The sequence below is a fragment of the Zootoca vivipara genome, chromosome 4 (genome assembly GCF_965207765.1).
Source record: "Zootoca vivipara chromosome 4, rZooViv2.hap1.1, whole genome shotgun sequence".
Taxonomy (NCBI): Eukaryota; Metazoa; Chordata; class Lepidosauria; order Squamata; family Lacertidae; genus Zootoca; species Zootoca vivipara.
Genome location: NC_142587.1, coordinates 30606056 through 30629595, shown reverse-complemented (window position 1 = coordinate 30629595; position 23540 = coordinate 30606056). Strand labels below are relative to the sequence as shown.

At 42.4% G+C, this 23540-nt stretch overlaps 1 protein-coding gene across 1 annotated transcript in view; it reads left to right on the top strand.

Moving 5' to 3' along the window:
- The first annotated feature begins 1549 nt into the window (after window positions 1-1549).
- TMEM131 (transmembrane protein 131) overlaps window positions 1550-23540 on the top strand; it is a 72938-nt gene continuing 50947 nt past the window's right edge. The window contains exons 1-3 of the mRNA XM_035114636.3: window positions 1550-1998; window positions 18850-18911; window positions 20909-20949. Of these exons, the coding sequence (XP_034970527.3) occupies window positions 1827-1998; window positions 18850-18911; window positions 20909-20949 (275 nt within the window). The 5' untranslated portion in view covers window positions 1550-1826. The remainder of the gene's footprint in view (window positions 1999-18849; window positions 18912-20908; window positions 20950-23540) is intronic.

The window sequence follows — 23540 nt, the reverse complement described above, 5'->3', positions numbered from 1 at the left end:
AAATATAGCAGTCTACCTTCTGCACATCTGTTTTTTTAGGTCAGCCTGTGCTGATTGAGTTAGCTGCTGTAGAGAAATGTGAGAAAGTTTTGAATCTCAAAGGAGTAGGTGGCCTTAGAAAGATGCTTACTAGGCGTACTTGGGAAAGCTTTGATGGTTTCCTTCAGACAGGACATGCTCAGGGCAAAGAATGTGTATGAGCAATAAGGCCAACTGAGGATGATGAGTACAGCATCAACTTGTGGGAGCCAGCTAATTATGCAATCCAATATGGAGTAGTTTGGAGTTCAAATGAGAACCTAAGAGACTTATGTCAATGCTCTTAATAACAAATTCCAAGCAACAGAAAGAGCAAGAAGGAAAATGAAAGATGAGAGGAAGCTTAAAAAGGAGGAGTGTGCATTCAAATTAATGCTAAACAATTGAAAACTAAAACATGTACTGTATACCCAATAGGGTCATAATGTCTCCATTTGTACCCCATGGTGAAATACGATAGGCTCACTGCAACAATTCAATATGAATGAATGATTTGATTTATTTTGGTTACTGATGGGAGCGCAACAATTCAATAGGATTTACTTCTTTTAAAAAAACATGAATAGGGTTGCACTATTGGTGTTTAATATGCCGGAATTCTTTGTGCTGGCAATAGCAGACTGATTCTACAAATGGGAATTAAGTGTGCACATAGGTACAAGGCTACCCTTGCACATATTTTATGGAATTTTACAGGCAATTAGTCTCTTATCTCATTTAAGGAGATAGCCTGTTTGCGCAATGCTGGAGAAGGGCAGTAGGAGATGTTGCGCGTCCAGAGACCTCCAAGCACCATTGAGAATCATAGGATCCTAGAGTTGGGGGGACCCCAAGGACCATCTAGTCCAACCCCCTGCAATGCAGGAATCTCAATTGAAGCATCCATGACAGATGGCCACCCCAGCTCTGCTTAAAAACCTCCGAGGAAGTAGAATCTGCCACCTTTCGAGGGAGTCCGTAAAATTACACACGACCTAGATCGCCACCGCCTGTGTGTGTGTGTGTGTGTGAGAGAGAGAGAGAGAGAGAGAGAGAGAGAGCAACCTGTGTCAACAGCGCTCCTCTAAACTAGCCGTGATTCAGACTCGTAAAATTCAGACTCTGGAAATGGTGAGATTTCCACCGAGCACTGCTTCAGCCAATCTCAGAGGGGCTCCCCGTATTAAAATGGAACTGCCTGTGCCCTTACCAAAGATGGCGGGGGAGGTTTCAGCTCTGTCAGCCTAGCTCGGAGAGGCGTAAAGCGGAGCCTTCGGCCACGCCGCTCACGCTCTCCCTGTCGCTCACCGTACTGTGACAGCGACAGAACAGAACTCCGTGCCCTGATAAAAAATGGCGGCTCCTAACCTAGCTTGTAAAAAAACAACCACACAGCAGGAGGGACCGTGCCCTTATTAAAGATGGCCGAATCTCAGTATCTTTTTTATTAGTATTATTATTGGTTGCCTATAGGAGGTGTGTGAGCGTCGCGGAGCGACGCCCCTTCGCGCGCGAGGCGGGGGGCGGGGGAGGAGCGAAAAGAGACGGGAGAGAGAGAGGAGAAAGAAGGAAGCGCGTGCGATGTGCGCGCGCCGAGCGCTCGCACCCGCCTAGTGCCGCGGCTGGCTCCCGCACGCGCCCTAACGAGAGAGGGAGGGGAGAAAGAAAGGCACACACACACACAGTCGCGGCGAGAACTGCCTCGCGGGCCAAACAGGGCCCCCTCAGACGGCGACGGAATCCCCGGCGAGCTAAGGCGACAACAACAAACAAACAATAACAACGGCGGCGGCGGCAACACGACGGCGATGGCGGCAGCGTTGAAGCGGGAAGCGGCTCCCCGTACTCGCTGCTCCTCCTCCGGGTCCCCCTCCGTCCCTGCGGCCGAAAGCCCGTCGGTAGCGGCGGCCCCCTGGCTCGGAGTCACGCTGCGGCTGCTGGTGGCGCTGCTCCTGAACGCAGCCCGGGCCGAGAAAGAAGGTGAGGGGAAGGAAGGGAAGGAAAGGGCTGGCGGGCGGGGAGGCGGCGGCCGCGGCGAGAGAGGAGAAGGAGAAACGCTGCCTCCTCCCTCACGGCGCCGGCGGGCGCCGCGTTTCACCCCGAGAGATCGCGGCGCCTTCCCCACCACGACCCTCGTGGGGCCGCGACCCGGCCGCCTCTGTCCACCTCTTCCCCACATTAAATGTCCCTCCGCTCGCTTGGTTCTCACGTGCCCACACCTCTGGTTCGGGGCCGCCCTCCTCCTCCTCCGTGCTCCCCCTGGGGCGAGGGATAAGGGGTCTTCCCCCCCCTCTGTGTGTGTGTTTGTTTGGTGAGGGGACGACGACCCCTTAACCCTTCGCCGGGTGTTTCCCGAAGTTGTCGGCGATTTCCCCTCCTGCCCCACAAAGCGCCTCAGTGGGAAATCAGTGCTGAAGTTTCTGGTTATTGGCATCCCCTGAGTTACTTGGCTTTCTGTGTCTCTTCCCCAGTTCCCCTGCCCACCCTACTTTGTTCCCTCTTTCTTTTTGGGGTCCCGTCGGGTGCGTATTTCTCCTCCTTCCCCCTTTTCCTCTCCCGGTGCTCTGGCTCGTCCCCTCCCAGCCGGGCTGCCAACTCACTGGCCGGCCCTGTTGGCTGCTCCACCCGGCTGTGGAGACCTGCCGCCTCTGGGCCTGGCTCTCTCTCTCCATCCATCTCTCTCTCCCTCTCTGCTCGCTTTGTGACCCGGGCCGTAGTAAAATGCCGAAGCTCGGCGCATGCATTTGTCAGTGAGGTAAAGTTGCTGGGGGTTTTTTAAATCCCGCTTTTGTGTTTTTTCTGTTGGGAGATGGGGACCGAGCGCTAGTCCTGCCCCTGCTGAGCTGGAGAATCCCGCCAGCACAAGGCAAGGCTGGCTGGCTGGCTGGCTGCAGGCACCACCATCTGCAGCCTGAAGTTGGACCTGGCTTCTTTTAAGAAGCTCATCTCTTAAATATTTACCTTGGCTACCCTGAGCTGCTGTCGGATTGCACCTTGCACCCGCTGGAGAAGTGCTTTCTTTCAAAAACAAGCAAAGGAACAAAAAAAAGTCTCTTGAGATTTCTGGACATCACTGCATTTTTATTTTATTTTTTGAAAAATCCAAAATATTAATTCAGGATTCCTTTTAAAGCTTGTTCTGTGGAGGTAGTGTAACGTCAGCAGGGTTGAACTGTGTGGCATTTTAAAAAACAAAATTCCCGAAAATCCTGCATACTGAGAAAATACATGAAGTGGTTTTGGATTTGGTTACTGATGCAGCAAAAATGAAAGGAGGGCAGCATCAAAGAGTAGCACATGCTGCTGCTGCCACCACCCCCAGCCTCATTTAGGTACTGTACTTTGAAATAAAGATGCATTGATAACATGCAAATTGCCCAGCATGTTTTGATAAATAGTTTTCAGGGACACTGTAAAGTAAATCATGGATAGACAACTAGTGCCCAGCAAAGGTTGTTGGACTCCAATTCCCAGCAGCCTCAGTCAACGTGGCTAGTAGACAGGGATGGTGGGAGATGAAACCCAAGAGTGCATGAAGGGCACCATGTTGGTTACCCATGTTGTCAAGCAGTAAAAAATATACAGTAGTTTTATAGGTGTCCGTTTACAGAGTCCCTGAAGAGCACTTATCAAAAAAGTCAAGCATTTCATTTTATATATACAGTACCAGTTTGAAGTTTCACCTGCCATTCTGAAGCATCTTCAGGGCTTAATAAAATGTCTGGTAGTGGTCTTTGAAGCACTGTGAAGGGCAGCAAATGATTTTAAGTCAGGTGGTGTAGCCACTGGAGGAAAAGATAACAGACATTCTTGAAGAAGAAACACATCAAATAAATCTGCAAAACAGATGTGAGTCATCTTCCTTAGAAGTATAGCAATGCTTAGTAACTTTGTGAAGTTACTAGAACCTTTAAACTGGAAACCAAGTGGATTTTATGAAAATCCATATCCTTAACTTTGGTTTGATGCAAATTTTATGAAGCTGAGTTGAAATTCTATTAACCAGTGACCTTAAACATTAAAATGTCATAATTACATAACTTTTTATCTGGTAGTTTATCATATGGAGCCCAAAGAAAATGTCCATTATCTTTTCAGTGGTTTGTGTATATACATACTGTGTGTGTTGAGATTTTGCTGCTTCACTCTATTTAAAAATGTGCCTTCATTTGTAGCTTGGACTGACAGTGTCAGCAGTTAGCCTTGCAATGTCATTCATAGTTTTTTTTTAATGATTCATGAAGATTGCTCTGATTCTGTGGTAGTTCTCAGGCCTGCTGCTTGATTGTTTGGTACGTTGCTATATTCAAAGAAGGCAAACAGTATAGTATTGTCAGTTTATCATGACTGACAATGAGAGCTAATATTTCTATCTACATTTGAGTATCTGTGTGCTGCCTCCCCAGGGACTATTTCGCTTAGGCAAACTGACAAGAATCTTGCAATTTCTGCCTGTGTACATACACGTACTTTGATTCGCCTCTGGTTCTGATCCATTGTGCCACAGAGCTCTATTCTTCATCAGGGATGTTGAGTTTTCTAGCTTGTACCTGTGTGACTAGTTTTTCCCCATCATGTTCAAATGAACTCAGGGGGAGTTTGCTGACTGTATGGTGTCAATTAACTTCCTTAACCGATCTCTGTGTGTAGAGCTTAACTTCTTACTAGTAGTCTGTTTTACTCAAGATACCTCTATTCGTATAGCTGAGTGATTTATCCCTTCCAGACTGCTACTGTTGGTAACTACATAGGAGTTACCTACAGTAGGACTTTGGTTTTTAAATGTTTGCAAGTGTGAACTTTTAAGAAATTAGTAAGATTCTGGTTTCAAAGTTTCCTATTTAGAGGCAATGCCGCAAACCTGGATTTCTTTTCTTATAGGCAGCCTAAATAAGTACAGTACTGTAAAGTTATTCCAGTCTTAAAGTATTTTAAGAGTGAACATCATTATGTTGCTGCTGCATTCATAAGCACAAGAGGAAGGTTTCACATTAATAAAAGGTTTAACTGCTTAGCAGTTTCTGTTAACTGGACTTTGCAGAAAAATATTCTTCTCACTGCTTTTACTTGAACTTATACTTCTCACCTTATATCTTAACAACTGCTGTGAAAAGCTACACAAATTTACTGCTATGCCAGTATCTTTCATGTATTAAATTGTGGTCATGGTCCCCAAAAGCTATGTCTTTTTCAAATGCTGGATATTTTGAAACATTTAAAACATGCATTACTTTAAATCACATCACTTTCTTAATGGTCTTTTAAAAAAAAGTTTTCACTTTTGCAGACTTTATGAAAGCAGTAGCTGTGGTTTTGACAGGCAGGTTCTCACTATTCTGGCTGTGGTGTCTTGTCAACTAACCATTTTTGTTGGGTGTGCAGGTAAATACCTATTCGTGTTCCAGACAGGTAGCTTGCCACTTGACTGGTTGTCTGCATAGAATAGCATTTGTCCTCAGGCAACCAGGCAAGTGGCAAGGACAGAAGCCCTTTTAACCCTCTTTCTGCTGCCTCATGGCACTCTTTGTAGGTATTGTAGCATTGCTTGGTTTTCCCCTTCCACGCCGAAGAATTGCGACAGAGTACTCTGGCTGCACTTTCTCTTCTCTTTTTCTAGAATGTGTGAGTGAGAAAATAATCTGATGCATTTAGCAGCTGGGAGAGGAAGAACAAGTAGCACTTCTAGTAAAGGTTAAACTGGAAAGGCCAGGGATATATAGCACAGTAACTTGTTGCATTTCTGCACATGCAATATGAGAGAAGAAAGGAGTCAGGCATCTGATTGAAATGAGGGGTGGCGAGTAACTTCTTACAGTTCATATTTGCACCACTGCACTGCTGCTAGCACATCTGTTGCAGTTTATTCTCACTGTACCTTATTTGTAAGTGATTATCTTCACAAAATCCAGTATTGGATTTCAAAGGGCGAACTTCTATGTTTGGTGTAATACACCCTGGAACAGTGGTAGCCAAAGTGGTGCCCTCTAGATTTTCTTGGACTTTGGCTTCCCTCAGCTCCTCCTTGCCAGCATGGACAGTGGTCAGGGAAGATGGGATTTTGAATCCAATAACATCTGGAGAAGGGTAATATAGACTTACCCTTCCCTGGAAGATGCTCCTGCACCATAAAAGTTACTTTAGTGAAATTGGGGGGAAATATGCATTTGTATTCTCTAGGTACTCTGCTTTATATTTCTCATGGTATGAAGCCAATGGCTAAGCCCGCAAACAAGCTTTCAGGGAGATGTCCCTGCATCAGTGTTCTGCTGTCAGCAGCAATGTTAGAACATTAGTACATAGCATAACCACTTTCTACAAAAGAAAGCAGCATTTCTCTCATTTGGAGCCTGAGGGATAGATGTGTTTGAGATCCTGTGAAGCTTGTGTAAGTAGACTTGTACAGTGGAACCTCGGTTTACGAATTTTTGGTTTACGAACGCCGCGGACCCATCTGGAACGGATTAAACCACTTTCCATTACTTTCAATGGGAAAGTTCGCTTCAGTTTATGAACGCTTCAGTTTATGAACGCTTCAGTTTAAGTACTCCGTGGACCGTCTGGAACAGATTAATCCACTTTCCATTACTTTCAATGGGAAAGTTTGCTTCAGTTTATGAACGCTTCAGTTTATGAACAGACTTCTGGAACCAATTGTGTTCATAAACTGAGGTACCACTGTAAATCTTCAAGACTGACATTAGTTGTTGTTGTTGTTTAGTCGTTTAGTCGTGTCCGACTCTTCGTGACCCCATGGACCAGAGCACGCCAGGCACCCCTGTCTTCCACTGCCTCCCGCAGTTTGGTCAAACTCATGTTCGTAGCTTCGAGAACACTGTCCAACCATCTTGTCCTCTGTCGTCCCCTTCTCCTAGTGCCCTCAATCTTTCCCAACATCAGGGTCTTTTCCAAGGATTCTTCTCTTCTCATGAGGTGGCCAAAGTATTGGAGCCTCAGCTTCACGATCTGTCCTTCCAGGGAGCACTCAGGGCTGATTTCCTTAAGAATGGATAGGTTTGATCTTCTTGCAGTCCATGGGACTCTCAAGAGTCTCCTCCAGCACCATAATTCAAAAGCATCAATTCTTCGGCGATCAGCCTTCTTTATGGTCCAGCTCTCACTTCCATACATCACTACTGGGAAAACCATAGCTTTAACTATACGGACCTTTGTCGGCAAGGTGATGTCTCTGCTTTTTAAGATGCTGTCTAGGTTTGTCATTGCTTTTCTCCCAAGAAGCAGGCGTCTTTTAATTTCGTGACTGCTGTCACCATCTGCAGTGATCAAGGAGCCCAAGAAAGTAAAATCTCTCACTGCCTCCATTTCTTCCCCTTCTATTTGCCAGGAGGTGATGGGACCGGTGGCCATGATCTTGGTTTTTTTGATGTTGAGCTTCAGACCATATTTTGTGCTCTCCTCTTTCACCCTCATTAAAAGGTTCTTTAATTCCTCCTCGCTTTCTGCCATCAAGGTTGTGTCATCTGCATATCTGAGGTTGTTGATATTTCTTCCAGCAATCTTAATTCCGGCTTGGGATTCATCTAGTCCAGCCTTTCGCATGATGAATTCTGCATATAAGTTAAATAAGCAGGGAGACAATATACAACCTTGTCGTACTCCTTTCCCAATTTTGAACCAATCAGTTGTTCCATATCCAGTTCTAACTGTAGCTTCTTGTCCCACATAGAGATTTCTCAGGAGACAGATGAGGTGATCAGGCACTCCCATTTCTTTAAGAACTTGCCATAGTTTGCTGTGGTCGACACAGTCAAAGGCTTTTGCATAGTCAATGAAGCAGAAGTAGACGTTTTTCTGGAACTCTCTAGCTTTCTCCATAATCCAGCGCATGTTTGCTATTTGGTCTCTGGTTCCTCTGCCCTTTCGAAATCCAGCTTGACATTAGTACCGTAACTTTTTCAGCAAACCACCTATTGGCAGCAAAGAACATAACAAACATTAGTGTTTTAAAAAGTAATATTTACAGTCTCTGATTCTGAGTTCACCATAATTCTTCATCAGGTTGAATGTTAACAAATTATCAAGAAATGGGGTTGCTGGGTTGTTAAAGTCTGCATTGGTTTTAGGCTTAGAGTGTAGGAAGGGGTAGCAGATTTATAGACTGGGCTCCCCCAGATGCTATGCATGTTTCTGGTTACACATAAGGATACCAGAATGGAGAAACACACAATGATTTCCAGTTTTTGAAAATATAAAAACTAGCAGTTCTCTAGATCAGGGTGGTTCCACTTTTTATATCAAGTGGGCTGCAATAATACTTTGACATGGAATCTGCGAGCCACACACTGCCTAGTCATATGGGGGGGGCAGCAAGGACAAAAAATTGACCACCCCCAGCCCTCATGCTGCCTTCCCACAGCAAGGTGCTGGACTTTGGGAAGGAGGCACGAGGCTCTGGCAGGGTCCTAGAGCCCTCCCAACATCTTCCCAAAGCTGAGAAAATGCAAATAGGCTTTGGGAAGAAGGAGGGAGGACCCTGTCAGAGCCTACACCTCCTTCCCGAAGCCCAGCACTTCATTTACCCACCTTTGAGAAGGGAGCAGTGTGTTGGACCACTCTGCTCTAGAGATAGATCTCTAAAGATACTTTAGTTTTTCACAAGTGATTAACATATAGTTAGTTGCTAGCTCTTAAGAGGGTTTTCTTGTGAACACTTGCTGTTAAAAAACCAAGCAAAACCTATTAAGCCATGTTTAAATAATGCTAGTTCATAAGTCATCCTAGATAGCTCAGTTGGTTAGACTGAGTGTGGTGTTGAGAATGCCAAGGTTGCAGGTTTGATCCACATATGGGACAGCTGCATATTCCTGCATTGCAGGAGGTTGTACTAATAGTCCCTTCCAACTTTACAGTTCTATGAATTCAATTTTCCTTTGGTTCACATTGATGATGAAGTGTTTACTGAAAGAAGATGTAGTGTTTACCAAAAGATCACTCCACTGTCTGGTGACAGGAGAATATAATGAACATGCCAAGTCACAGTTATGAAACGAATGGTTGCTTAAGCCTTGTTTGACCCTTCATATGCTAATGTATTATATTTATAAATAGAAAAGAATGGGAGAAAAACTGTTTAGAAAGTGGGTGCTAGTTTACAACTCATTATACAGTATAAGACATCTCTGGAATGTCTGTGGAAACAACATGGACCTAGTCAAGCTTAACATACAGATGCAACAACATATTTGTGTTAGTCTTGATCGTTTTAGTTTTGATAGCAGGAACTCAGAATTTTTAACTCATTGTTTTCAATAGAAAACTCACAATGGAGTGTGTTATAGTTCTGAAATACACTGAACCATTTGACAAGACTGGAAACTTAGACTTTAATTCTGTAACAAGTTACGCCCCTTTGATAAGTCACTTTGATTCTACCATCCCATTTTGTAGTTCTCGCTCCCATTTTCAAGGTAATTTTTCTTGGCCTTGTGTTCTTGCATCCACATATCTTAACTGGAGTATACCTAATATGCATGTTTAATTAGCATATATATTTATTAAATTTATATCATCTCCTTTCCTCCAAGAAGGTGTACATGGTTCTCTCCCCACCCCCACCCCATTTTATGCTCAGAGAAACCATGTGAGGAAGACCAGGCTGAGAGACTGTGACTGTCCCCAGGTTACCCAGTGAGCTTCATGGCCAAGTGGGGATTTCTACTCTGGTGTACCAGGTCCTAGTCCAACACTGGTTTCTGTTGAAACAAAATAAAAAAAATTCCTTCCAGTAGCACCTTAGAGACCAACTAAATTTGTTATTGGTGTGGGCCTTCGTGTGCATGCACACTTCTTCACCCTCTCACTACCGGTATATATAAGGGTCTGGTGACTTCTGTTTCAGTGTATCTGAAGAAGTGTGCATGCACACGAAAGCTCATACCAATAACAGACTTAGTTGCTCTCTAAGGTGCTACTGGAAGGATTTTGCAGAACTGTGAGTTGAACCCCATAAAAACAGGATTTTTCCCCTTTGCAAGGAAACTCAGCAACTTTGAGCTGATACTAAAAAAATGGAGCTTTCCCCCTTTGCAAAAGAAGCTTCCTCAAAGGCACCTAGGCCTCCTAGTTGGCTGCTATGCCTAGGACAATTAAAGAAAGCAAAATATTTTTTTCCCTTGTTTTCCTCCTGTAAAAAACTAGGTGCGTCCTATGGAGCGGAAAAATACGATAATTTTAACAATCTATGCTAGTTTACTCTAAAGTTGAAATAGTCTGGAGAGCACTGGTGTCCAACCTTTTTTGCAGACATGCTCAAAATGATGAGGGCTTTATATCAATGATGGAAGAAATAGGGCAGAAACAGATGGCTACATAATTCTGTTTTGCAAGCCTCAAGGACAGCTGGTCTTTCCTAAAACCACCATCCTAAACACCTGATGTTCTTTGAAAATTAGATTAGATTGAAAAGCACCTGTGCTTTTCTGTGCCCGTGGCTCCTGCACACACACCTTAAGCCAGCCTTTGCCAACCTGGTGCCTTCCAGAAGTTTTGGGGTGCAACTCCTGGCCTTGCCTCGCCCTCGCTCCATTCTGGAAGCTTGTGTACTTGGGTCACATAAATATTTGAGGGGGGAGGGTCGCCAATACAGCTTCTTTCCAGGGGTACTTCTGAAGAGGGGTAGTTGTATGCAACTAACTCCTCTACCTTGTACAGTCATACCTTGGGTTAAGTACGCTTCAGGTTGAGTACTTTCAAGTTAAGTACTCCGCGGACCTGTCTGGAACGGATTAATCCACTTTACTTTCAATGGGAAAGTTAGCTTCAGGTTAAGTACGGACTACCGGAACCAATTAAGAACTTCACCTGAGGTACCACTGTATCTACATTTTGGTTAGCTGATCATGGGATTGCAGTGACACACTTGGATAGCTCAGTTGATTAGAGCAGTGTTTCCCAACCAGTGTGCCTCCAGATGTTTTGGGACTACAACTCCCATCATCCCTAGCTAGCAAGACCAGTGGTCAGGAATGATGGGAGTTGTAGTCCCAAAACATCTGGAGGCACACTGGTTGGGAAACACTGGATTAGAGCATGGTGCTGATAATGCTAAGGTTACAGGTTCAATCCCCGTATGGGACAGCTGCATATTCAGGTTGGGCTAGATGATCCTCAGGGTCCCTTCCAACTGAGAGCCAGTGTGGTGTAGTGGTTAAGAGCGGTAGACTCGTAATCTAGGGAACCGGGTTCGTGTCTCCGCTCCTCCACATGCAGCTGCTGGGTGCCCTTGGGCTAGTCACACTTCTCTGAAGTCTCTCAGCCCCACTCACCTTATGAAATGTTTGTTGTGGGGGAGGAAGGGCAAGGAGAATGTTAGCGGCTTTGAGACTCCTTCCGGTAGTGATAAAGCAGGATATCAAATCCAAACTCCTCCTCCTCCTCCTCTTCTTCTATTATATACTTCTTGGACAGCCTACACTGTTAGATGTCTTTCCCCTGCACTGTAGGATTTGGCCCTTGTGTAGGATCATTTGGCATTTGGAGACACCTGCATTTACCCACCAGACCTAGGCCCTGAAGTCTTAGTGTGCTTATTCAGTCAATATGTGATGGATTGGATTCAGGGGGTGAGGTGGGGGAACAAGCTGAGAAGCTTAATCCAAATAATTATCATATGATCTGGGACAGGGACTAGGCGCTCCTACTGTAGATGGGAATCTTCCATCTATGCAGTCTTATATGTTGGGATTCAATTGTTCTTGAAAGGTATACTTCAATTAGTCATATGTGACCCTCAAGGAATCCTGGCAGGAAGTTGTCCTGACTCAGCTAAGAAATGTGCAGTTCTCACACATATAAGTCCCACCCATTGGTATGTGTGCCTTGTAGTGTTTCTCTGTTAAATGTGCTGCACAAGCTCACACTTGCTGAACTTTCCTGTGAACACAGATGCATGATCTACAGAAACCTGTGGACGAAAATCCTGTGCTGTGTGATGTCCTTTTTTTTTTTTCAAAAGACTGATTTTCATCTAATTGTTCTGCACTTCTAAGAGCATATTAAATATATGCAATTGGGCTTAAAGCTTCAATTAAGTCATATCTTTAAAAATGGGTGAGAATTGGTTTTTTTTAATATGTTCTTTATTAAGAACTGTTTGTAGCATAGGCTTACAGCCATATGAAGATGGAATTTGGAGCCTACAGTGATTCCTAATGCCATTTTTGGAAATATTTCTTTCCTAAACTTCAACCCAAAATGGGGCTCAGCAAACTATTATAAAAAACCAATAGCATAGAACCAGCTTTACCTAGAGGCACAAGAAATTGAACTTGTGACCGTTTGTATGCAAATCATGTTCTACTAAGGAGCCCTTTCCCAGTTATTGTGTCTGTTTATTTTTACATCATTTTATTTGGGGGGGGCTAGTAGCTTGAAAATATGTTGGAGCCATTTGACCTATAGTGTAACATATGTGCAATATTTCATTTTTCCTCTTTCCCTTTTAATTGAAGTGTAATTCATAGCAATTTTCTTGTAATGAAACTCTTAAACTAAATTACATAGAGCAGGGACAAGCATCGAAAGGCCACAGAACCAACCTCTTTCTTATAGAAAACAATAAAGTGTGAAGTACAGAATCTCGGTAGATGAATTTACGTGATTTTTAAATATCTTTTTTAGGGTTCAAAAGTGTAAGAAAGAGAAGACCACAGGGGAATTAATTGAACCTGATGGTTGGCTCAATGAATAACATGTTTTGTTTTGTTTTTATCAAGAGAACTTGAGACAACCACGTGTTTAAGAAGTACTTGAAACTACAATGCTAGGAGGGCACTGCTCTGCCTATTGTTAGATATACTACTTTCCAGAAGCCAAGACTGCCACCACGAAATCATATATTTATGAACAGACCACAAATAATCTATCTTTTACTGCACTGTAAAAGAAGTCCTGCAATCTTTACACAGTAATTCAAGTGTTACCAAGGTAACACAATTTGGCGGACTGGGCAGGAGTAGTGCTATTTTGGTACAGGCATGGTAGGGCTGTTACAACGAGAGCTAGGAGAGCTAGTTCTCCCCACCCCACCACCCGAAAAAGAAAAACCAAACAGAAAAATGCTCTGGTAGTTTCTGATATCATCTTTCTTATGGGACCTAGAAGACTCAAATAAGTTCCAAAATGTGAATAAAAATATCATGGGGTGGGAGATCTAGTAACAATTTCATATCTGGTCACCAGTGTGCCCCTTTGGCTTCAGATAGTACATGGGTAGAGGAGTCTAAAAAGCCTCGGACACAAATTTTCATGGCCCTCTAGCAGCTAGGATGGCTCATTTACCGGAAGTAATGTATTTAGCATTAACTCTGGAAGTGTATAATCAATTCTGACCAAACTAAGCTTCCTGATTTATATTTTGCTCTAGGCGACTTCATTTGGCCAGAATCTAGTACATACTTCCAGAGTTAATGCTAAATACATTACTTCTGGTAAATGAGCCACCATAGCCGCTAGAGGGCTGTGAACAGTGTTAGAAACTCAGATATATAATGCAGTCTTCAAATGGCACCTTAAACCTAGGCTGTGGCTGCAACAAAGGAATGTCTAGGCATATCCCTCCATGGGATTTTTATTTTTCATTCCATTTCTATACTGCTTTATATTTTAAAGAACAAATCTAGAAGCATTTTACAACACATTAAAACATCAACTAAAACAATCCAGAATAAAACTTAATTCAAGTTTCAAGGAAAATATTTCAAATCCTTCTCTAAGTCATGTTTTCCTTTCCTCAGTCGCATCCAGAGATCTCCGCATGGTCGCAATTGGACCCGCACCAGTTGCAAAATGTGCCTGGCACCTGGCTAATTTTGAACACTAGCCATGAAAATTCATGTCCTGGGCTTTTTAGACTCACCTACCCATGTACTATCTGAAACCAAAGGAGTGCATTGGTTGCCCAATGTGAAATATATTGGCATTATTTTCAGCTTTCCTACCCTACTAATAGAAGATAATTCTAAAGCCAGGGGTGAGAAACATGTGACCCTCCAGATGTTGTACAACTTGCATCATCCCTGACCATAGGACATGACTCATGTTGCTGGTCTTACACGGGTGGCAGAATCGTGCTGCCAACACCCACACAAGGCTGCTGCTGCAGAGAGATTCATACCTTAGACACATGCTTTAGGAAATCCTCCTCCTCCTCTAATATGGACTTTGTATGTTTGTTTGTGTGTGTTGTGTTTTTTTCAATAAACCAGTACAGTACTGTATAGCATTGTCTGATTAGCATTGTTGATGTTATTGACAATGATAATGTCAGTAACTGGTGTCTTGGAATCCAGATCTGATGGTCAGAAATAATCTATTTTGTCGTTGGTTGAGGAGACAAAGTTAGAGCTTAGACCCATAGAGGAAGTCTGCTTGAGTGTGTGCCCTATTGGTACATGTAATTTGAGTAGCAGTTGTGGGTTTGTCTGTGCTGCTTGAACATTTGTTCCCTTGGCTGACCAAGTGTGAAGGTTGGCATCACATGCTGCCTCAGCAGACTGATAGTGGCTATGGTACACATAACAATATAGCCACCTGGAACTGCTGATGAAGTCTTGGAAAAACAAAATTATATTAGTAGGTGAGATGTTGGCAGTTTAGGACCTCCCAAGATAGTACTTTCAGTTGTGCTGTTTGTTTATGTGCAGGGCCAGCTACCCAGGCAGAACTGTAGAGAATCAGTGCATGAATGAGAGGTGGGTGTTGGATGAAAGGTTTAGATATACTTTAGACATTCAGTCATGATTTGGTATAAACTTCATCTGTACAGAAGAGATGGTCCCAATTTGATACTAGTAGAACCTGATTGACACTTTTTTATTTTAAGCACTACCACATAGCATTTGTGGAGGAAAGCTGGCAGGAGCTGAAAAGTATTTCATAACAATTGTAGGGTTGGAAGGCACCCCCTGGGTCATATAGTCCAACCCCCTGCAATGCAGGAATCACAGCTAAGTCAGTTTAGTCATGGGAGTTCCATAGCTGCAATTTATTTATTGTAATAAAGGAAGTGAAGCAAGTACAGTACTCATTTGTATGTATGGATTTACTTTTTCCATTGACAATAAAAACAACAACAGATATTGCTAGAATCACTGCGGTATTGAGCACGAAAATAACCAAGCAAATGCTGCTACTTTGTTTCATACTCCAAATTCTGTTCTTAGGTGAAGTGCCACATTTTATCTAGAAGTAAGGCAGAAAACAGATCAGCCAACCCTGTCCTAAAGGCCTAAACAGCATCAGATTCATGTTCGTAGCTTCAAGAACACTGCCCAACCATCTCATCCTCTGTCGTCCCCTTCTCCTTGTGCCCTCAGGATCATAGTTAGTTTGTTGCTAAATAAACTGCAAATGCTGGTATCAATATAGTGCCAGGCCAACCACACCACTCCCATGGTATGTTTCACTACTCAAGAGAGGAAGGAGTGAAGTAGGAAGTGTTGAGCTGCATGCATCACCTAATTTGACTGATTGTGGTTCATGGTCAACATTGCGTCAAAACATAGCTACTGTCTGGTAAATGTATATTCAGATACTGGCAGATACTGACAGCATTAGCCTCAGCAAGATAACATTGCTATGGGAGAAATACTGATGAAGAAATCACAGATAAGCTGCATAAATTGTTTGCATTCTGAACCACTTTTTGATGTATCTGCAGAGTCAAGTCAAATAGATATGGGAGTGTAACATCCTAGAATTAACTAATACCGTGTTTCTCATATTATAAGACATGTCTTATATTTATTTTTTCCTCAAAAACACACACTATGGCTTATTTTCAAGGGATGTCTTATTTTTTTTCCTCCTCCTCCTGCTGCGGCCAGCATTGCTGCTGCGCCTATCATTATGTCTTATTTTCGGGGTATGGCTTATATTCCTTGAATGGTTAAAAATCCTGCTATGTCTTATTTTATGGGTATGTCTTAAAATATGAGAAACAGGGTACTAGTCAGTTACCTAAATGTTTTTGACTCAGATGTGAATTTGCTGCGTTTAATAATGTTTGCTGCCATTAAAATTGTCATCTTTCTTGGAAGATTAGAAGGTAGGCAATGTAACATCATTAAAATAAAATAATAATAATAATAATATGAGGGAGGGGGAGCCAAAAAATCACAGGGCTTTCCTCCTAGTTTATGTCTCAATTGGTAGAAGGTATTATTAAAGTTAAAATTATAGAAGAATAAGCAAGCAACATGACATCTATAAAGGCAGGTCCTGATTGGTTGACATTTTTATTGTCAAGGCACATATGCATATATAGGGATGGGCCAGTAGGCACTGTATACTTCTTTTAACTATGGTTTGTTGAACAAGCAAGGATTCAACTCTCATATATTCGTATAGCATGTAATCTGTTTTGCCTTATGTTGATTTGTTGTGCCTCTGAACACCCAGCTAGTATACATACCGTACCAAAGTCTTTCATTGCCCAAAGTCCAGCAAGACACCACTGAAATGTCAATTCTACTTGTATCTGGCTTCAAAACATTCTTCTCCTCTTCTCCCAAGACATATGAGCAAAAAACACTCCTAAAGCATCCCTTTCTTCCTCCATTTCTAGGCACATTCCATGAGAAGCGTTCTTAGCCTTTTTGTGTGAACTCACAACCGTACCAAACAAAAATAATTTCTTCTGCAGTCATGAGAGAGAGACTTTTTATTAATACAAAAACATTACTTCTGAGCAAGAAGAAGCAACAGTGTTAGCAGTAACTTTGATTTTTAGATATAAAAAGGGTGGATGGATTGTTGCAGAAACAGTATATAGGAATTAAATGTGTCATGGTGGTCAGGAGAGGCTTTCAGGCCAAACTGCATTTATGTTGGTTGAACTTTGATGTAATGTGCTAAGAGCAAAGGTTTGTGTCTAACATATAGTTCTCATTGTGTCTAACATATAGCTCTCCTAACAGATCCCTGTGCAAATTTAAATTTTGGGGTGGAGAGCTTACCAGCAAGGAAGTGGTTGGGGAAAGAAGTCTATTGCTAAACAGAATGAGGAAGGGGGGAAAGGTCTGTGAAAGTGCCAGTGAGTGTCCTTCAGCCATGTAAGCATTTTTGTTTTCAGCTGTTTTTCCCTCTCATTACTGTAGTAGGACAGAGTAGAGTGATACAGAAATAGAATTAAAGTAGAATACTGAGCTTGGACATAATGTCAAACCACGTTAATGCAAGCCAAGATTCACAAAACAACTTCAGGCATGCTTTGAAATCCTGGTTTGTTGACCCCAAAGTTAGTTAGGTTTGGATGTATAATGAAGCCAGAGTATATGGGTAAAAATTGTAGGAGAGGGAAAAAACAGTGGTCTTACTGTGTCTGCTATAGACCCCCATGCCAGACTGAGGACTTGGATGATGCCTTCATAGAGCAGATCACCAGACATTCAAAAAGAGAGATAATAGTAATCATGGAATACTTCAACTACCCCAATATCTTTTGGAACTCATACTCTGCTAAGAATGTAAGGTTCAACAAATTCCTCAATTGCTTCACTTTCCCACATTCCCAGAAGGTGGAGGAAGCAACAAGGGGGTCATCTCACTTAGACCTGGTCCTCACCAACATGGAGGAACTGATTGACAAAGTGAATGTATAAGAAACCTTGGCAGGAAGTGATAATGTCCTCTTTGGTTTCATTATAAACAAGCAAGGGGAGGCTGAGTATAGTTGGACATGCAATCTGGACTACAGTGGTACCTTGGGTTACAGACGCTTCAGGTTACAGACACTTCAGGTTACAGACTCCGCTAACCCAGAAATAGTACCTCGGGTTAAGAACTTTGCTGTAAGATGAGAACAGAAATCACGCCGCCATGGGGCAGCGGGATGCCCCATTAGCTAAAGTGGCACCTCAGATTAAGAACAGTTTCAGGTTAAGAACAGACCTCCAGAACGAATTAAGTTCTTAACCCAAAGTACCACTGCACTGGGTGAATTTCCATTGTTAGAAATACTCAGAGAAGGGTATACTAGCATACTAAAGGAACTTGCAAGTGTAATCTCAGAGCCTCTGTCTATAATATCTGATAATTCTTGGGAGAACAAGTGAGGTCCCTGTGGATTGCAGGTGGGCACATGTTGTCCCCATCTTCAAAGCAGGGGAGGGAGAACACCCAGATAACTGCCAACCAGTGAGCTTGACACTGATGCTAGGAAAGTTCCTAGAACAGCTAAGTTAAACAGTTGGCCTGTGAGCACTTCGAAAAGGACGCTGTGATTAGCATGGGCTTCTCAAAAACAAGTCATGCCAGATGCGGATCAGGGGAATACTGTGGATGTAATGTACAGTATCTTGATTTTAGTAAGGCTTTTGACAAAAGTCGCCAATGGTATTATTGTGGATAAGCTGGTCGAATGTGGACTGGATGAGATAACTGTTAGGTGGATTTGTAGCTGGTTGACTGACCAAACCCAAAGAATGCTCACTGTATAGATGCCTTTTTATAAAATGCTAGCGCTGTCTCACATGAAACTGCATATGAACAGCAATATCAGCCATGATAACTAAATAAAGCACCTATGTTTTGGGGACCATCTGCAAATGTAGGGACTCACAGCAAGGAGAATCCTGCTTAGCAGGTTTTATGGTAGCATCTGACTAGTAACTGTTGGAACTAAGATGCAAGACTAGATGGAAACCCTGGCTTGGCAGGGCTTTTATGCTATTGACAAACTTTAAGTTGACATGTTGTTTTTATTTTAAATATTTAGGGGGTGGGGAACTGGAGGACCACATCACAGCTATCTCCAAATGGACAGCATTACTTGATCAGAATGAAGTTTTAATTTGTATTTCTCTTGCTTTACAGCTTTCATCCAGTCAGATAGCATAATAGAAGTTCTACGCTTTGATGAAGGAGGCTTATTACAGGTAAATAAATGGGTCTGTCCTGTATTGCTGTTGTGTGTAGTAAAATTTATTCAGTCTGCTATGTTCTCGATGTCTCTTAATGAAGAAATAAAATTGATGGCTGGAACTTCAAGTCTAACTTGACTCGCTCATCTTTTCCATCTGGCCCCTTGCAAATTTCCAGTGTTCAATTTTTTTGGGCTAAATCCAATTGTGTAATGTTGCTAAGCAAGATTATTTACTTGAAAGCTGAGGCTGCAATCTTATGCACATCCAATCCTATGAGTTGGGTGGAGGATAGATAGATAGATAGATAGATAGATAGATAGATAGATAGATAGATAGATAGATAGATAGATAGATAGATAAACACATACATACATACATACATACATACATACATACAAACAAACAAACATGAGTTCAATATATTTTATATGAACTTGAGTGGATGATCCTGGTGAAATAGTATAGCATATAGCAGCATCATGATGATTCCAGTACCTTCAAATTCTCATTAGCACCTCATTAGAGTTGCCCTTCAGATAGCAGCATAAACTGGTGTTTGTATATTTTTTATTTATTTGTTGAATTAATATACCATCCTATACCCAGAGGTCTCAGGGTGGTTTTATAGCGGTTGGAAGGGGCTTTGTGCGTATGATAGTGAGAAGAACAAAAACATTGGTGTGACCCATAGCACAGCTTACAGTTTACGCACTGTTCACAGAAATGGTTCCCTGTTCTGCGATTAAATTTAAACCCTTCTATACCTTAATGCAGAGGTTTTCAACCTTTTTGAGTCCACAGCTTTCTTGACCATCTACACCAGGCACCCCCAAACTTCGGTCCTCCAGATGTTTTGGACTACAATTCCCATCATCCCTGACACTGGTCCTGTTAGCTAGGGATCATGGGAGTTGTAGGCCAAAACATCTGGAGGGCTGCAGTTTGGGAATGCCTGATCTACACTCTTTCTCGGCTCCCCTGTGGGGAAAAGGGCTTCAAGCCTCAGAAGCTCAGTTATGCTACCCCTTGCCTTCAGAGCCACCAACCCATCACCCCTTTTTGACCACTCTCCCTTATGGAGTGTTCCCTCAGCCTCTTTCCCCCTTCCCTCACCTTGGGAGCCCTCTGGGCAGCCACTGCCACACTCCTGGTCTCTGAGCTGCCCCCCTGCCCCAAAGAGAGGTGCCTCTTCATGCCCCCCCACAAGGGCCTGGGAAGAGGATGCCCCCAGCCTTAGTAGACTGACCAAAGGTGAATATGAGGCCAACACCTTACTCACCTTAGGAGGCAGCAGTGGCAGCCGCTGGGCCTGCATGGTGGAAAGGCTCCTCTTCGGTGATGGGCACTCAGCTCCCAGGCAGGCATTGCACACAGCAAGCACAAAAAAGGCCAGCATGATACCTACCTGCCTGGCCTCCCATTTTGTCTGTCCATTCGCAACAGCAAAGGCTGGTAGACTGTCTGGCTTGGCTCCCTCATCCACTTGCTTGCCTACTCCAAGGCCGCCTCAGTTCCTGGCAACCAGCACCCCCTGGCCAGCCCCAGAGGTACCATTCACCTAGAGAGCTTGTATCCAGGACTGTTGCAACAAATAGCCACACAAGCCTTTGGGAGGCAGAGATGTAATAAGGCATCAGAGAAGGGAAGGAAGGGGTATTCCTGCATCCCCCCAGAAAAAAGCACTGCATCTGAGTAAAGATGCATAGAACTGTTCTGTAAATTATATGATAAACTGGGCAGTACTTCTTTATAAGAGTCCTTGACAAGAGCTAAGAGATTTTGAATAATTTGAAGCTGATATTTTGGGCTGCAATCCTACCTCCAGTTACTTGAGAGTAAGCCCCATTGAATTCAATAGGACTTACTTCTGAAGAGAAACACAGTTAGGATTGCACTCTTAAAGAGCTGGATTTGAGATTTACACAAGCTACTGTGTATTCTGATTGCTTATCTATAAATTTTCAAGGAACATACTTTGTTGCTGAAATTTGCTATTTTTTTCATTTCAGACTGAGACAACGATTGGCCTCAGTTCATATCAGCAGAAAAGGTAAGATTTTCTACAGTCCATTGTTTTCTTTAATTCCAAACAATGCTTAAAATTATCTTATAATTTGAAAATGTTTGACTGCTTTGGTGAACCAAACTATTAACATTGTTTGCTTAATCCAAGGAAATTATTTTATTTCTTTAGAGGATTGCTATTCCACCTTTTAATTCAGTGCTCGAATGAGGATAATCACAATTGTCATTATATGTATACATTGATACGTGATCATTTGAATGAAATGGCATTTACAGAGTAGCTATTGATGATACTTTTCTCATCTCCTGAACTTGTTGGAAGAGGCAAGGTTGTCAAGTCTTATACAGTATTAAAGACACTTAACTACCTCCTCATGTGATCATATGAGCTGGCCTTGGTAATCTTGAAAGCCATGAAGGTATCTTGACAATCATGGGAATATCAAATAATTACATAGGTTTCTACCATTTAAAATCTCTCCTGCCCAGTTAGCCACAATTTCTGGTTAACCATATTGTGTGTGTGGGCAGCGGGGGCGGGGGGGGGGGGGAAGGTTATCATGGATTTCTCCCTTCTACAAGTCCAGAATCATGCCAAAAACTTTGGAAAGGGGGGATGTTTGCAATTGGGCTAGAGTTGGACTCTTGTAGAAGATATAAGCAGCATGTTACCTCTTCTGTCTTCTGCAAAAGCCCTGTTGGGAAGAGAGAGAAATCACTTCTCCTTTCCTCCATGGAAAATGAAGAAAACAGAGGTGGCATCTCTCCCATGAGCAAGGCAGAAAGTACAGAGACATTCACCCGATGGTGGAGGGTTATTTGGAACTGTGCTTCTCCTTGTAGATGCCGTTTTATTTGTCAGGACGTCTGTAAAATGTGGGTATAAAGGACAGCTCAGGCAGACCAGAGTCTGTTGGTGCAGTGTGGTGAAATTCTACCAGAGTGGTGTAGCTTGGACTAGGTACCTTGGATCACACACTAGGTTAGCAATGGTGTTACCATTTGTAAAGGCTTAAAATTGTACGTTAGGAGGGTAATGACCTCAATAATATTCATTCCAATGAAATGACATGATTCACAATATCTAAACTTTCCTTCCTATCAGTTTATATTAGAATTCAGCCTGTGGTTTTCAGCTTTGGTGTGTTCCAAGTGATACAACCAGCTATATGGTGTGTTTTAGACAATAGTAACAATTAGCTATGGCATCATAATGCCCAGAAGAGTGATAATTCATGGCTGAAAGGCTGTTGGAGGAGAGGTGTGCAGAGTAACAGAGATGAAATTCATATATTCTTTTCTCTTTGGGTGACTATCATTCCTTAGCACTGGAAATTCTTGTCTGCGTCTCACGTGTATTTTTTGCTAGCTATTCACTAGAGCAGGCATCCCCAAACTGCGGCCCTCCAGATGTTTTGACCAACAACTCCCATGATCCCTAGCTAACAGGACCAGTGGTCAGGGATGATGGGAATTGTAGTCCAAAACATCTGGAGGGCCGAAGTTTGGGTATGCCTGCACTAGAGCATCTACAGTAGTTGTAAAGCTACTTCCAAGTAGTTTTCCTGCACTTATTATTTATTTAGTTAACTAGGGACCATTTGCTATATAAAAAAGTCTAAAAAACTACAATAAGGAGTCGAAGAGTCGAAGACACAAAGCATGGAATTAAAAAAATTTTTCCTATTGTAGTTGCAAGATTGTAGTTGTTTTTTTTACCTTATTTATGGGTATATAGATATCTTTGTTTTAGGCACTGAGAGCATGCATAGCATGCTGGAATCCTTCAAATTAAAGTGGAAATTTGTAAAACATTTTAGCTGTTTTGTCTAAGCTGAAGTAGCATAATGAAACTGTCAGGTCATTTAAAGACACCAGAGGAAACAGCTAGCTAATGCATTTGAACATTCATTTGGCTTTTACATAGATATACAGTATAAATGTTAGCTTAGCTGCTACACTCACTTTCTACTCTACTTTTGAAATGCCAGATTTAAATTTACAAGAAGACATATGAACACTAATTTCCAAAAACCAAACAGAAACCAGAAGCATTCAGTCACTTAACTTGATATCCTAACCTCTCCATTTGCATCAAATGTTATTTTAAGAATAGTAAATTTTCAGTTACTTCTGTTGAATATTTGCTAAACAATAAAAGAGGAAGTACTGTCAGGTCATTGAATCTATGCAAATTGTTGTGAAGCTAATTGTCACTAAAAATGCAAGGAATGACTCTATGGAGTACTTGATCTAAAGGTATTCAATATTTTAAGAGCCTAAGACGACAGACCTATACTCACCTAGGTATAAGTCCAATTGCACTTAATGAGGCATACTTTTGAGTGGGCATATATAGAATTGCCTGTGAAGTTACTGTTTGTACATTTGGGATGCCACTGCCTTGGCATCCCAAAAAGTCTTTGGAAACATCAAGAGAAAAGTTAATTACAGGCTCAGGAACAAATAGCGCTATAAATTTACAGTTGCAGTGCCTAAAAATATATAATGGATGTGTTGAGATAAATTTGCGTCATCAGTAGTATCATAAACAATTACCACAGCTGTTGTCTTCCTGCTTCTCTAAGGCCAGGGCTACTGTGAGTTGTAAGGAAC